We start from the raw sequence: 15,842 nt of genomic DNA, 5'->3' as shown, positions 1-15,842 counted from the left end.
CTCGCGGCGCCTGCGCAGAGAGGCGCGGCCTGCCCCGTGCGCTGCGCTCCGCCGGGCCGTGTCACGAGAGGTGTCGTCCGCCGTCCGGTGAGTGAGGGCCGGGGTCGGGCGGTGCCGGAGCCCTCGAGCGGCCTCGCGTCGCGTCGCCCGCGGTCGGTTCCGATGAGCTCCCAAACGGTCGCACCCCGCGCCGGCCCCGTCACCGGCCTGTACCCCGCGCTGCCGGCAGAGGAGCGGAGCGGATCCCGCGGCATGGCGCTGCCCCGCCTGCCCGCCGTGCTGGCCTCCTCGTCGGCCGGCCCGTAGGCACAGACCGGCTGGGGCCGTGCGGGGCGCGGGGTCGCGCCGGGGCCGGGGGCTGGGGGTCGGGGATGGGCGCCCGTCAGCTCGGGGTCTGCCGGGAAAACAGCGGGGTTTCAGCGGCAGCGCGGAGCGGGGTCCCTCGGGATGTGGCACTGTGTTGTCCCCCTGGGTGCCCCCTCCGGCTGCACGGCGCGGGGCTGCGCCGGGACGCGCGGTTCTCACTGGGCCGCTTTCTTGTTCGCAGAACGAGGATGAGTCTGTTTGGGTCCACGTCCGGGTTCGGTACCGGTGGTACCAGCATGTTCGGCAGCACGACTGCAGATAATCACAACCCAATGAAGGTGCGTGTGTGAGCCCCGTGGGAAGCCATACCCTATCTGCTGTGTTCACGTGTCTCAGCGGTGCACCCAGAGTCACCCCAGAGAGGTAAAGGTTTCCGTGTCACAGTTCTCAAATGTGGCTAATTTTATGGTGTCTTTTGTTTTCTTACAGGATATTGAAGTAACATCTCCGCCTGATGACAGCATATCTTGTTTAGCATTCAGTCCACCAACGCTACCAGGCAATTTCCTTATCGCAGGATCGTGGGCAAATGATGTGAGTACACACTGTCAGGCTTACAGATGAATAAAGTGAAAGCATAAGTGCCTAAAGTGCAAAATGTGGTCCTTAAAGCTTATGCCACGGAATGGAAAGTCTTCCTCTTCACAGCTGCAAAATGTGTGTCTTAATGCCTTGGCACTGCATACTTTGACATGGCAGCTTCAGCTGGGAGAATGAATTGTGAGCTCTTGTTAGTCATTCCTCTGCCTATGGCTTTTAAGTTTCAGCTCAGAACACATAATTGATATTTTTTTCTGTTGGGTTTTTGTTATTTTGACTTTTTAGATTCATTTTCTTGTGTAATTAGACTAACATACTTTGCCCAGTAGAAGAGCCATGAATGCAGGTAAATCCTAGCTGCTTTGACAGGTTCATCTCAAAAAGATGAGGCTTTTACAATCTTACTGAAATTTCTGTTGGGATTGAAGTGTGTATTCCCAACCAACACAAAGAGAGAGTAGGACTGAAATGCGAATGCAGGTTTTAACCATTCTGCTTGGTCTGGTGGCTGGTGACCTGCAACAGCTTGCTCCTAGCTGCCTGTTAAGCATCTTCAAGATGAGAATTCTTTTAACTCTGTAGTCTTACATCTGTGTATGTGTCTCCTGTTCCAGGTTCGTTGCTGGGAAGTTCAAGATAACGGACAGACGATTCCAAAGGCTCAGCAGATGCACACAGGGCCTGTACTAGATGGCTGCTGGAGTGATGTATGTTTCAGTTTAAAAATAAACAGTGACATTTAATCATAAACCTAAATGAATTGGCACGTATTTTCTGGAAACATGAGTGTCATATGTAGATGCATCCCATGATTATTGTATAGGTTTCTGTTACTGTAAATGTGTGCTGAGCATACTCTAATAGAAGAGGCTGAGATGGGCAGATAAGAAGGGTAAAAGCGTGTTTAAAAGTGAGAGCATATTTAAAGCTAGGTAATAGCACAGCTTTCTCTTTTGGGTTTAAAAGAAAATTTGGAAAAGGCCTTGGATGGAGAACCTTGAATCTACAGCTGCTGTATTTTAAGCTGAGTTTCCATTGAGTGTTGTTTATATTTCACAGTACAGAATGTGTTTTTGTGAAGATTTTGCCAACCCCATGGCCTTCTGCCGAAACGTGTTTAGAGCAAAGGGACACAATCTCTGAAATGGGCTAGTGATGATTTGTCTAGCAGAATGTTTAAAGGCTGTTATTGGTACTGCTGGTGTAATGGTCCAGAGTACAGCAGAAAAAAAGGTGCCAAAATCAACTACCCTTACCCTTCCCCCCTTTCCTCTGAAAAGCTTTTAGCTAGATACTGAATATTTTTTTTCTGTATATTGCAGCAAATAGTCACTGTGTGTCGAGGCCTTATCTTTGTTAATAATATCACAGAATCGTAGAATGGCCTGGGTTGAAAGGGACCACAATGCTCATCTCGTTCCAACCCCCTGCTATGTGCAGGGTCGCCAACTGCCAGACCAGGCTGCCCAGAGCCACATCCAACCTGGCCTTGAATGCCTGCAGGGATGGGGCATCCACAGCCTCCTTGAGTAACCACCCTCTGAGTGAAAAACTTCCTCCTAACATCCAACCTAAACCTCCCTGTCTCGGTTTAAAACCATTCCCCCTTGTCCTATCACTATCCACTCTCGTAAACAGCCGTTTCGCTTCCTATTTATACGCTCCCATCAAGTACTGGAAGGCCACAATGTATATAGGTGTGAAGAAACAGTAGCGGGCAGGCACCAGCAATGACTGTTTCCAAGTTGAAAGTGGCATTGTTAAGTGTGCCACTGTTACACATAGTCATGAAGTAATTTCCACTTTGTTTCTTCTTTTCTCTTTTTGTTTCTTCTGTTTGTCTTGCAATGTCTGTACGTGTTACATTACTGTTATGTTACTGGAAGAGAGTTAAGACATGACAATTTTCTGATGCAGGTATTTTATCTCTTGGGCTCTCTTGTTTTTCAGGATGGAAGTAAAGTATTTACTGCTTCCTGTGATAAAACTGCCAAAATGTGGGATCTCAACAGTAATCAGGCTATTCAGATTGCACAAGTAAGACCCAAGCTGTAGTTTTGTTTTTTTATTTAAAGCTACCTTTGTTAGCTAAGTATGCTAATGTTTAGTGCTTCTAAAGTAGATACTAATATGAGAGGCTTTCTTGAATGGTTTAAAAAGTGTAAATATATGCAAAAATATGAGGAGCATAAACAAGAAACATGGGTTGTTGCCCTAGTGTGTGTTTTCTCTTTTTAATTTTCTTCTTCAGCATGACGCTCCCGTGAAGACCATCCATTGGATTAAAGCACCCAATTACAGCTGTGTGATGACAGGAAGCTGGGATAAAACTTTAAAGGTACAACTTTTACCCAAACAAGTGGGTGCAGAGCATGCAAACAATCTGTTTATGGCAGTATTTATCCGAGTGAAAATATTTTCTTAAACACGCTGATACAATAACAGATCAATGTAGTAACCTTGCTTCATAGAGAGTTGTAGTGTCTGATAAGAATGAAACAGCTTGGTACTGCTTGCTCAACTCTGAGCTTATTTTCTTTCCATCAGTTCTGGGATACCCGTTCACCAACGCCTATGATGACATTGCAGCTCCCTGAAAGATGTTACTGTGCAGATGTGGTAAGCCACGATGTGTAGTAAACTAGAGTCAGCTGGATGGCTGGGGGGATGAGTGAAGTGGCTGTCCCTGGGGCTTTTGTAGGTTCACACTGAGTACTGACTGTTAGTATTTGATCTCTGATCTTAGTGATAACACTAATATTGATGTTCTTGATCAAACCTCTGGAAAACAGATATTTGTATCATACAAAGCAGGTTTAGTATGCTTGTAACATCCCAAAGACAAACCAGCAGTAGGACTGGCCTTCCTTTATTTGCAGATGAGGTTGTATGCCTCTGTTGGAATTCACATTGGAAGGGTCATCTAATAATGAGGGGGTTTTGGTATGGCTCTCAGTGGCAGTGGAGAGTTGATTTGTTTTGTTAGAAGATCCACCTACAGGTGAGCTCTTTTCTTCCCACCTCCCCAGAAAGAAGTCTGATGCTGTAAAATTCTTCAGGGATTTCTGCCAAATAATAAGCAGAGTTCTTTGTTATGCTATGAACACAACTGCCTCTCTTCCAACCTGTTTTATAACTCATTTAGGTTCATCCTATGGCTGCTGTGGCCACTGCAGAAAGGGGTTTGATAGTTTATCAGCTAGAGAACCAACCCTCTGAATTTAGAAGAATAGAATCACCTCTTAAACACCAGGTAAATAGTTACATTCAGTATAAGTGCATTTGTACAGATTGTTGAAATTATGTACTTGCTGTTCTTAATTTAAAAAATGCAAATTATTTCAAAGGTGGAGTACTTTCCTTTGGTATGGCATGTGTCCTACTTTGATGTTGATCATGGTGGTATATTAAAATAAGTTGCCACCTCCTGCATCTTGGAGTCTGTTTGCTCCCTGTGATGGGACTGCATGGACTGAAAGGAGTTTCTTGGAATGCTCTTTGAGTTCAACAGAAGTGTTTTGAGATTACCTTTTTCCTTTCTCCTTCATTCATCTTTCCATATCTGAAGCTACTGTATGTGTAGTACAAATAATTTCAGAAGCATTCTTTATAGAAATAAGAAATGACAAAAAACTTGCATTTTACATAAGAATCACAAAGTTATTACTGCTGTACATAAATCTGTTTACCTGTATGCACAGCATTGAAATTGTGGTTTCTCATGTCCTGCAGATCTGTTCTGTGCGGGGCTTTTGTGAGAGGGTTTGAAAGATAGCCTGCTATGGAGTGTGCTGTAACTCAGACCTTGTTTCTTTCTGGTTGTTTGAAACTTTGCAAATGGTTATAGAATAGAAGTATGATGGTATTTATTCCAAGTAGGTGGGGCTGCTAATATGTCATTAATATCAGGTATTGTTGCACTGTAGAAATGGACATTTGTGAGTTCTTTTAGATTGTCTAGACTTCATAATATTTTAGAGTAGTTAACCATTAGTATCGTTAAGTATATGGACTTTTCTCTCCTGAGGAAATTTCTATTGCTGATCTTGATAAGGGTTTACAAATGTAAATAATATGATCCAAATTCTCAATAGAATTTGACCTATCTCTTGATCTGTTCTGTGTGCTTTACTTTGCATCGTTGTATGGAGCATTCTGTGGCCCTGTGCAAATCAGCATTCAGAAAACCTGGCCCTCGAGTTTCTATCTAAAATACTCTGTACCTTTCTCAAATTTAGCATCGCTGCGTTGCTATTTTTAAAGACAAAGTGAACAAACCTACTGGATTTGCCCTTGGAAGTATTGAAGGGAGAGTAGCTATTCATTATATCAACCCTCCAAACCCGTGAGTATTGCTTGTTAAATCATTCTTAATTTATTGCTCAGTTTACAACAAAGGACATAAAAAGAGGTGTTTTTTTTTTCTTTTCCAAGTGCAAAAGATAATTTCACTTTCAAATGTCATCGCTCCAATGGAACAAACACGTCAGCACCTCAGGACATCTATGCTGTAAGTACTGAGCCTACATCACTAGGTCTTTTGTGTAGGAAAACATAAGTTCTTAAGGTAAAACCTGCTATGAATTATATATTTTCCTTCAGCTTCAGGTTAAAGTTGTGTGAAGTGCAGACATTGTCGTGCATTGAGGAAAAGCAATTTTTTGCACTTTCTTCAACACAGAAGTCAGATAAACGATTCATTATGTCTTTTTGGTGGAGATAAAACTTGTTAATCTTCTTGTTATTGCTGATTTTGAGCCAATGCTTAGTATATTGTGTAATGGCATTACCCACTTAATGTTTAGGTGCTACAAAAAGATGCTTTCCTTGTTGTTCCAGTGTCTAGTTTCAAAAATGTATCTGGTAAAACACGTCAAAAAACGAGGTATCTCTAGTTGCAAAAACTCTTTTCTCGTGCATTTACTCTCAGGATTCAGCATGTGTTTTGTTCCAATCATCTGAGTATCACTGTGCTGTCTAAAGTAGCATTTTGTGTGATTCTGCAGGTAAATGGAATAGCATTCCATCCTGTCCATGGTACTCTTGCAACAGTGGGATCTGATGGTAGATTCAGCTTTTGGGATAAAGATGCACGAACAAAGCTAAAAACATCAGAACAACTTGACCAACCAATATCTGCTTGTTGTTTCAACCATAATGGGAATATATTTGCATATGCTTCCAGTTACGATTGGTCAAAGGTAAGAGGTTTAAACCCATATTCATGCTTGTATGTCATGACTAAGACGATTATCCTATCACACGAGGCTTTTACTGATCTTTGTAGGTAGTGATAGAGACTTTCTAGCTTCATAGGCATGCAAGAAAATTTACAGTGGCCATAGTAGGCAGAGCAATGAAGAACAATGATGAATTCTAACAGTGGAGCAGTGTGTTCTTCGGTATGCTTTTTAGCTTCAGTTGGGTAAGATTGGTCAGCACTGCTGTTCTGCAAATGTGGATGAACAAAACATAAGCAATGTGGTTCAGAGATCGTGCTGGTTGCTCATGTGTGTTCTGCTGTGGAAATGATCATGGTGCATATTGCACACTCAAAGTTCTCAGTAATCTTTGAAATCTCTGCTTCTCATGAAGGTGGTTATTTTTTCTTTCCATTAAGCTGTCACTGTGTTTATAAACACTTTTATAACAGTGTTTCAATGGTGTGTACTGTATTTCCAGAATGAAGTGCAGCTTGCTGGTGGCACTCACTTACCTATATGCCTTCCAGATTTGACTCAACAAGAATTCAGCTAGGTGCAATCAAACAACAGTGAGGTGGAGGATCAGTTATTTATAGTTTATGAAGGGGACAGTTGAAATACAACTGAATTTTAATGGAATTACAGTGGGAAAGTATTTCCTGTTATAACTCACGCTTTTAAATTTGAAGATGATATTCATTGTATTTTCAACTTAAATGAATGCAGAAATACCACAGATGAATTCTATCACATGCCACAAAGAGTAAGATTGTGATTTCCTATGTTGTATCTAGTCTTAGGAATGCTGTCCAAAGTCAAATAACTTTGTTAGACAGGGATGGATGAATTCTTCTGTTCTAAATACTCAGGTAGACTGCAGTGGCATGTATGTATCAAAGTATCTTTCTGATCTGTTCACAAGTAGTTACTCGGTTTGTTCTCTGTAACTGTTCCTATGTAGCAGATTTAATAAGTTTCAGGTTGTGTAGAACTGCTGAAGTCCAATGTACAATTCTTGTAATTACTAGTCTGGTAAAGTGCTTATAATTCAGTAATGTTGTCTGATATCTGACCTGAAAGACCTCAAGAGTAAATCTTAATAAATTAAACTAATGGGATATTCGTATTTTTATATATAAAGATAATGTCGATATTGTCTCCATTGAAGAGAGTAAAGAGAGCTGTTTTTTTCTTTTTTAGGGTCATGAATTTTATAATCCACAAAAGAAAAACTACATTTTTCTGCGAAATGCAGCAGAAGAGTTAAAGCCTCGGAATAAGAAGTAGTGAGTATGAGTCTGAGTTGTGTTACTCTCCTGTGTTTCCGCCATTCATGCCTATACTCTGCCACTTGTGCCCTACTGCACCACAGTTCTGTCAGATCTGGATCACTTTTAACAGGAAGTGTAAGAATGATTTGTGTTGTGAATTGCTGGAGGACATTTTTCAAGCTAGATATTATGATGTTTGTATGTATTGGAAGAGAGGCTGCTGTTTGTGTGACTCAAGCACTGTCTGTTCCAAAGCAATAATGAAATTGCAGCAAAATGTAAATCTTCAGTAGTTATTCCTGCTTAGAAGCTCAGGCATTTGTTTCCTTTTTTTTAATTGGTACTAATTAAACTGTTAATTGTAATAGTTCTGGAGAAGTTGTATACATACTGTACTTTTTTGTAAGCACTTGCAATTCTTCACGTAGTTCTTCTCAAAGGAGGCCTGTTTTTACTTATGATGTGGGGAGTCTTTCTTTGGTTAATTTTTTTTTTTTTTTTAATTTTAAATGGAAGTACTGCCTGCTGTATGCTGGGAGGAAATGCCTTGCAAATTGTTTTCCTTTTTTTTTTAATGACTTTGGTAGGTATGTATAGCAGTGACAAATTCAAGACAGAAGATGGATGGACACAAGTGCAAATTCTGTTTTCCTTTACTTTTTACACTCCAGCAATGCACAAGACTTTTGAGCCAACAATTCTCATGCTAGTCCAAAGGAGAAACTGCCAGTTGTGCCAAGTGGTATATAGTACAGTAATGTGAGCAATCCATTAAGAGTTCTGTTCTGTTTGTGACCGAGCTAATGAGTGCAAAATACCTGTGGCCTACACTGCTTTAAAGCTGGCGTTTTCTGAGTTAAGAGTTAGTTTCTACATCTCTGTTAACACTTCTCATCCCTCAGCAGGGGTTTCTGGACTGAAAAAAAAAGCTCATTTTTGTATGAACTAGGGAATAGTGCTGGTGAGTTTCATCCTGATCAAAAACGCTGTGAAGCAAAAGTCAAAGCAATGTGTGTCTCTTTCTGATCTGAATCTACCACTGTTTACTTCTAACTATCCAGTCGTACACATGCCAAAGTTTCTTTCTGGAAGTGAATGCTTACTGTTCCTGTTCAACTCTTGTTTGATAACAATAGAAACGGCGAGGGGATGCATGTGTAAAAATACTTGTCATATTGTACAAACTCTGTAAAACTGTATGTTGTGACAGTTATGGTTATGGATTCATGCTATGTTTCAAATAAAATTTTTACGAAATGCTTTTTTATATCTTGTAGTTCTGTTATAATCATGTGGCCAAGTCGGTGTGTTTGCTTCTATGAGCAGCTTCGTGTCCTTTCACTGCAATTCATACACTTTTTAAAAGTAAAGCGCTTCTTCCCCAGCTGCCTTATCTGCAAGTGGGATGCATTTTGCAGCTGCTGTTTCATTATGAATCATGTCTGTGGTTTTGCCTCAAATAATTAAGAGGAGTAGCATTAAAGGCCTTTTGTGTTATGAGAGTGAGTCGAGTTGTCTGGCTGTTGCAATAGCAAGCACCTGACAATTGGTCTTTAGTGTAAATGAGTGATACTATCTTCACAGTCTTTAGCTTACCGGCCCCCTGACTTTGGACTCTGCCGTGTTCATCAGTCTTTGCTTGCTTTCTTGGTGTGCATTTCCTGCTTGGTGCATCTTTGAGGAAGGTCCATACTGCTACTGTTTAGAGGTGCTCTTTTCTGGGCTTTGTTTCTCAAGATAAGTTTTTCCTGCTACTCCTATGTTGGTATGATTTTGGTTTTCACATTCATGGACAATTAGTTTTCTTTAAGATAGAAAAAAGTTCCCAACAGTTGCAGCAATAGCTGCTTGCTTGCTTAAATAGATCTCTCTGTGTGTATGCTTTATTGTTGCTTGCTTTTCAGTTGTTGAATGTGCTGCAATCTTTGGCTGTTCCCACGTTTTTCCAGTCTTCCCAACAGCTGAATGCCAGCAGGCAGTAGGCTCAAGGTTGTGTGTGATTGCTGATGGCAAAAACATTTAAAAAAATGCTATGAACAGAACTCCCACTGGTGTAAATAGGGAGGAATGGAATGTATCATCTGTCTCTTGTTTAAAGATTCTGATTCTTTGTTTAAATACACGGCCGTGTGAATGAAGTTGAGAGAAAATAGATTCATCCTGGTTTGGCGTGTGCATTTCCACAGGTTCCAATGGAGCTGCACCTGCTTGAGAGGGTGCTGAGTTTGGCCAAAATAGTTTCATTCTGTATTAATAAGGCAAGTACTTATTCTCATGTTGGAAGCAATTCCTTTATCTCGGTGAGGTTTCAGAATTATTTAGTCGTCATGTTAATTGTTCAGGCTAATTTTAGAAGGGCATATTTTCCATTACATCGCTATGTGTGTTAGATGTATTCAACTGTGATGACAGAGTCAGACTTTGAACTGATTTGTTCTCCATTACCCAAAAGAATGCATTGGCAATTTACTCCTCCCCAGAATTATTGTGGGGTTCTCTTGTGAAGTGCACACAGCTGTATCTGTTCAAGCCTTAAGATAAGAGCTTACTTATCCACAGCTCGGTGTTACTTGTGTGGCAGTTACTGATCCAAAACTACCTGAAGCGGGATGTAAGATTCTAGGGGAAGGCATTTTCACAGCCACTGTGGAGGAGGTTTGGCTGCACAATACAGTCGTGTTTAGCCCAGCGGAGATCTTTCCCCATTCCCACTTATTGCCTAAGGAAGGAATTGTTTCTGGTGGAGCTTCACCACGGAATATTCCCTCTCAGCAGTGCTGCAGCAGAGCACAATGAATGGAATCGATTCAGAAAGCAAATCCCTCATCCAATTTTCTATACCGACAGTTGCAGTAACACACAGAATGCACGAAGTCATCTCAACCTGTTGCAGCATATCTCCCTTTAAGCCAGGAGGTGGCAGCGTTGGCAGGATGGTGCATGCTGCGTGCGGATGGGCTGTGCTGCCTTCGCAGTGGAACACTGAGCTCCTGCAGCTGTGCTGGAGTGCAGCGTACAGCACGCCTTCATTGCTTCTCGTCTTTGTATTGGCTTATACTGCTTTGAATTCTTAAGTTTGATGTTTTAAAAGGAAAAAAAAAAAAACCCAAAGTTAAAATTAATTATAATATCAAGCTATCCCTCCAAAATACTGACAGATTGGAAAGACATACATAAGGTTGCAATGCTTTCCTTTTAATTCAAGTTCTAGAGGAGCATATCTGTTATTGATCTGTGAAGGTAAACCAAGACCAAGAAAGAAGCCAATCTACATACTTCAGTTAAGAACAAGAAGGTAAACTCAGAGCTGTTACCTAAAAACAAGTGCAAAAAAGGCAAAAAAAGGTCATCGCCTGCATCCCCAGCCTGCAGCAGGAAAGGAGCTGAGGAGGGCGCTGAGCAGCACGCCGGTACAGCACAGCTGCAGCGTTACCGATGGGACGGCAGCGATCTGCATGCGCTGCCCCACGTGGGAGCCACCCGATGCTGGGCTGGACTCGGACTCACAGGTATCTGTTTCAGTTCCATCAGGTGGTTCCTTAAGACAAAGCAAACCTTTGGTTATTTGTGCCGTTCCCCTGCTCCTGAAATAGGGATGGTGCTCCCTAAGGTAAAAGAAGATCAGGACTCACTCGTAAGGCAGCAGGAGGCGGAGGCAGTAGCACAGTGAGGGCCATGTGCCTCTGGAACAGTTTCGCGTTGGTAGAGCAATTCCAAATGTTTGTGTTGCAGTTCTGCAAATACTTTCTGTTACAGTACATAAAAGATACGATACCTGCCAGCATTAGCTTTGTAAAGAGAGACCGTTTTCTTCTGTTGGCTAATTATCCAGTGAATATATTCCGTTTGAAGAGGCACTTCAATAATTTAGCAGGCATGTGCCAGGTAATATAGGAGCTTTTGTCTTCCTGGCATCACAGATCATGTGTAACTCAATCTCTGGCTTTATGTATTCAAGGAAGTGTTTGGTATAGCTCCTGTATCAAGTGCCACTGAAAAGCAGGCCCAGATAAAAGATTAAGGTAATGCTCTGCAATGGGAAAGTTTACCCGTTACTGTCCAGTGTGTCTTTTGCAGGCATGAACTGCTTTATAAATGTAAAATATGCCTGTGCCAAGGTCCAATAATGAGCCTGTTGAAACAACAGAAAAAAGCTGAAAACTGTCTTCTAAACACATACGGGTCTCTCTCTATGTTCTACTTTATGGTGCATCAACAAATATTCATCAGTCTGATGCAGAATGCTTTCTGTCATTAACATTACTTAAATGTCAGCCACTACCTGTGCTGCATTCCTTGGTTTGCTGGACCAGATGAGGAGAACGATGATGCTCAGTTCCTGGCAACACCACATAAGCAAAACTCAAATCGCAGATTTTCTTCAGCCCCTTTCAAGGAATTCAATCACAGCTGTGCCTTCTGCCACAGAAGTTTAAGTTCAAGTGCCCTTTTCTGAGTCAAAAGTTTCAGTGACCTTTCTCCACCAGCCTATAATACCACAACTGACCTACAGCGAAGGGAGATGCGTTTTGTTTGGGATGGGCACAATTATTGTACTCAGCAAAGTGCAGAAATAATGCAGTACCTTAAACTGGAACCTAGCTAAGATGTCTACCTTGCATGGAAAAGGCTGTTTATTCTCAATTGACTAAAACTGGAGTTAAAATACAATCTCTTTTTTAACTTTCTTTTAAGGACAGCTGTCTGCCGTGCTCCTGCTGTAACCGAGTGGGATTTATGTGGACTCCAAAGGACAGATATCACTTACTGACAGGTAATTGCTTTTTTTAGGCATCCCACTCTTTTCCTTTGAGATCTCCTTTTTCTACTTAATGTTAATTCAAGGTCTAAATCAGCAGGGCTGCAGACAGTAATTAGTTGCTTATGCTTTGATGTTTAATTTATGGACCGGTTCCTATATGTGAGGAACAACTCTACATTTGCTGAAAGCTGTCAGATGACATCAAGCAGTGTGTAGTGTTTCAGAAACGCATTGGCTGTGTCCACATGTCTTTCCACAAAAACACAGAAAGGTGGGAGGCATTAAAAGAGAACAGCTTAGTATAAACGTTTCCATTGAACCTCTTTTTCTTTTGAGCTATTGTTCAGGCACAGGCTGTGCACTGCTGTTCATTCTCTAATGCTGACCTATGTCTTTCACGGTGGCTTAGGTCATCCTGTTCACCATCTGAACACCTTTCTTTGGTGGTCTTGCCAGCAGCAGTGGAGAACTAAAGGAAGATTGAGCTTTCCCAGCTGTGGTGAACGTGGCAAGTTCTCCACTAGTAACTTTCCTATCATGGAGACACCTGAGAATGTACCTGCTGCTCCCTTGCTCTTACAAGGCCTTATCTTCATGGGCTGTGCTGTTAAACCCAGTAAGGAAAGAGCACTGTTGTTTTTTATTCTTGTAGACTGATGAAAATTTACTTTGAGGTGACGATTTCCATTCTGGGGGCCTGCAGTACCAAGGGCAGTCCTGCTATATTATTCCAGAAGAATTATTTCCTGATACAGCACCAATTCCTACGTTCCATTCACAAGCTTGAATTTATTTCAAATAGAAACTAACCCATCGATCTTCTCTCTGAGAACATATGCATGTGGTATATACCCTCTCTGTTGCTGTGCTGCTGGCAATTGCCTGTTAAGATATTGGTGACATTTCCCCCCCCCCGCAGTGACGTGCCAGCCACAGCTGGGTGCAGGAGTGCTGTAAGGAGCTGGGTGCCACAGCCCCAGAGAGCTTTGACCTCCTGTGCCCTATGGCCCTGCTGCTCTTCTGTGGCAGTCTGATGGCTGAGGTTTTGTTTTTTAGCACAAGGCATGCTGCAGGCCTTACAAGGTCATGTAGAAACTGGAATCGTTCTGCCTGAAGTTCAGTCCAGGTAACTGTGTTGGTTTTCTTTAAATACCTTTCTGGACTCCATGGATACAGTTTTTGTATCCAATATTGATATGTTGTTTTGATGTCTAGACAGTTCAATTGTGTTCATATCCTGGGCACAGCCACTGCTCCGCAACGAATCTTTGCTGCCTGGTGTTTGAACAGAGTAGACATGGCAACTAGAAGGCTTTGAGAGTTTCTAACCACATCTCTACAGAAGGTTAATTAGACCTCATGCTGATCATCTGTTTTTTCGGTGTACAGTATTCTGCACTTGGCAGGTTCACTGTAGGCATTAAATATCCTCCAAAAGTATCAGAGTTTGTTTGGAAGAGGGATATCAGGGTAGAATTCAGCACGGAAGGACTATTTTCCCTTTCTCGCCATCATGGCCCATTTTGGTCAAGGATATGTTCCCAAACAGATGCTTCACAGCCACACCTACCAGTCCCAAGCACAGTTTCGGCATGCAGGGAGACTGTAACTGTGTATGCTGAGCGCTGGAGCATGTGGAGGGGAAAGTGTCAAGCTGCTGTGCTGCATCTGAGCCTGATTTGAGGAAACTTGTAGGGAAAGTGATGGTGATTCTGCCCCAGTGAGCTGTGGGAAATCTCACTGCCACAACTCATCTCTTCTCATAGCTGGGAGCAGAGGAAGCTCTTGCAGTGGCGGCACCCACAGTTGGAAGTGATCTACCATCCAGTGGACTTTGATTCCTGACATTGCCTGTCGACCCTGTAAAGGGGGAAAAGAAACAGCAAGATCTGCGTGCATGCCATAACAAAAGACAAAGCACAGCACCCAAAACTATAGAAGTCCATATTCATGTGGCATCCTGTTGTGCTCTTTCATTGCAGGTTACCTGCAGCATTAAATCAGACCGCTCTGTGTCCACTACAGCTAATGGTCTGCCTGTGTGCAACCAGTGGAGCCAGCAAAGGAAATGGAGCTTGCTCAGCATCCCCTGCTCTGAAATATTTCAGAACACAAAATAATCCTCCTGGAAGACTCCTACTAATGCAAAAGCCTATTCAAAGAGCACTCCCGATTGGGAACATCCTCTATTCAAATCTTTTATTAAAAGTGGCCTGAAGAGAAAGAATTTTTATTTTTTAATTCTCGTTGCAGCAGCTCTGAATTAAGCAGTGGTCATGGTGTGTTCAGGGCATCAAAGCAGAAAATCAGACAAAGGGCCCAGATGCAGAATTTCCTGCCATAACCTAAACCAAATGCCACTGAACGCAGCTTCCCCCGAGGTCTCCCTGCAACACTGCTGCTCACAGCCGAGCTGTGGCCAGCATCCAGGCTGAGCATTAGTAAAACTAACAGACCAGACTGTTCCCACACTAAGTCCCTTGCTCTTGAGCTAACTTATTTAACTGCTGAGCATCTGAAAGGCATGTTTCATCTACTGTTGCAATAAGCAGTGAGCGGGTATCCATGACAAAATCCAAGGGTGCTGCCCTGCAGCCACGAAGCCTTGGCTGAGCAGCAGCAGAAACTGAAAGAGGTCAGAGTTCCACAGTAGCACTGCTCCAGTCTAAAAATAAAGCCCATCGGTTTCTTAAGAAATGGGGGACATTCTTTAATGGCTTTCAGATCAGATGTGTGCTATCTCAACGCACTTCTCCCAGACAAAGGAGAAATGTACACGAGGACAGCACCACTGAGCCTCACTGGCAGCTGTTCTGTCCACCCCTGCAAGAGAGGGACAAGAGCAGGGCAGGCTTTACAACAAGCAAGGAACGGGGCTAGCTTTTCCCCTGCCATGAGTTTGCTATCTACTTTTCTTTGATCCCACTCTTGTGTTGTCAGGCACACAGCTCCCTCTGCCACCATTTGTTTTCCTTCCTGTAGACAGGGACGTTTCTATGGTTCTATACCTGTTTGATCTCAGTGCCTTTGCTAAAGCTCCCAACAGACTCCGTGTGCGTGGTTTGGTGCCCTGCAGCTGCTCTGTGTTGGGTGTGGGATCTGCTGCTGCTGGAGCCCACGGGGAGGAGCCTTTGTGTATCAGTTCTGCGTCAGCCTCGAGTAGATTAATGTGAGTAGAAGCATATTAATGCAAATAAGAAATGAGTGAGCCCTCTTAACTATGTTGAGTTATCATGAAATTAATCTTCCCAATGTGTATTAGGATAGGATGTTCTGGATGTACAGCACAATTCACATAAATCAGGAGTATGGACAGTTGCACCCTGCTGCCAGATATGACTTTTATTGCCTCCGTGTTGGGTGACCGGCGTACTTTTAGTTCTTAACAACTACTGAGGTTTGTAGAGCTGTGTGAGAGCACATAGGTCTGCATTGCTGCTTCTGTCACTTTTTGCTGGCAGTCATCTCTCAGCTCTGTGCTGCCCGGTGTTCCCAAGGCAGCTCTGTAGTTTGAGATACATCCAATCTCTGCAGGAGAAGCTCAGAATGTGCTCTTCTCAGGCACTCCTCCCATCGTAATAAAAGCACAGGAAAACATCAGCAAACCAGCTCTGCACAGCTCCTTGTTTTGATCCGGTGGCTGAATCGGATCGCTTGGTGTTGTAGGGCGGCCAGCTCTCAAAAAAAAGTACTTATATG

At 42.7% G+C, this 15,842-nt stretch overlaps 1 protein-coding gene and 1 long non-coding RNA gene across 7 annotated transcripts; one reads left to right on the top strand and one right to left on the bottom strand.

Annotated features, from left to right (window-relative positions):
• The first annotated feature begins 5 nt into the window (after nt 1-5).
• Nucleotides 6-8,648, top strand: RAE1 (ribonucleic acid export 1). Of its 6 annotated transcripts, none has more exons than XM_040650727.2 (13): nt 6-85; nt 543-644; nt 796-900; nt 1,521-1,613; nt 2,857-2,943; nt 3,158-3,244; nt 3,454-3,525; nt 4,052-4,159; nt 5,145-5,251; nt 5,341-5,416; nt 5,913-6,107; nt 7,311-7,396; nt 7,969-8,648. In XM_040650727.2, coding segments are annotated over exons 2-13 (1,107 nt in total). In that variant the 5' UTR covers nt 6-85; nt 543-554; the 3' UTR covers nt 7,970-8,648. The 6 variants fall into 6 exon arrangements, with proteins under 6 accessions (XP_040506661.1, XP_046758840.1, XP_040506660.1 ...); XM_046902884.1 differs by having other exon boundaries at nt 6-302; nt 548-644; NM_001030868.3 differs by having other exon boundaries at nt 15-87; nt 548-644.
• On the bottom strand, nt 7,700-13,475 carry LOC107054840. The gene is made up of 2 exons (XR_001469607.4): nt 11,014-13,475; nt 7,700-10,919 (listed from the first exon to the last, which is right to left on the bottom strand). It is a non-coding gene; the product is annotated as an uncharacterized LOC107054840 (long non-coding RNA).
• Between the last annotated feature and the right edge of the window lie 2,367 nt (nt 13,476-15,842).

Source organism: Gallus gallus, chromosome 20 (assembly GCF_016699485.2).
Source record: "Gallus gallus isolate bGalGal1 chromosome 20, bGalGal1.mat.broiler.GRCg7b, whole genome shotgun sequence".
Lineage (NCBI taxonomy): Eukaryota > Metazoa > Chordata > Aves > Galliformes > Phasianidae > Gallus > Gallus gallus.
The sequence above is the reverse complement of the archived record's forward strand: the minus strand, read 5'-3'. Positions and strand labels throughout refer to the sequence as shown.

Bases quoted from the DNA above. Each gene is read 5' to 3' on its own strand.
- RAE1 (XM_046902884.1), top strand. From the start codon at position 163: ATGAGCTCCCAAACGGTCGCACCCCGCGCCGGCCCCGTCACCGGCCTG. The intron at 3,526-4,051 runs GTAAGCCACGAT...TAACTCATTTAG, and splicing joins GATGTTACTGTGCAGATGTG to GTTCATCCTATGGCTGCTGT. The intron at 6,108-7,310 runs GTAAGAGGTTTA...TTTCTTTTTTAG, and splicing joins CCAGTTACGATTGGTCAAAG to GGTCATGAATTTTATAATCC.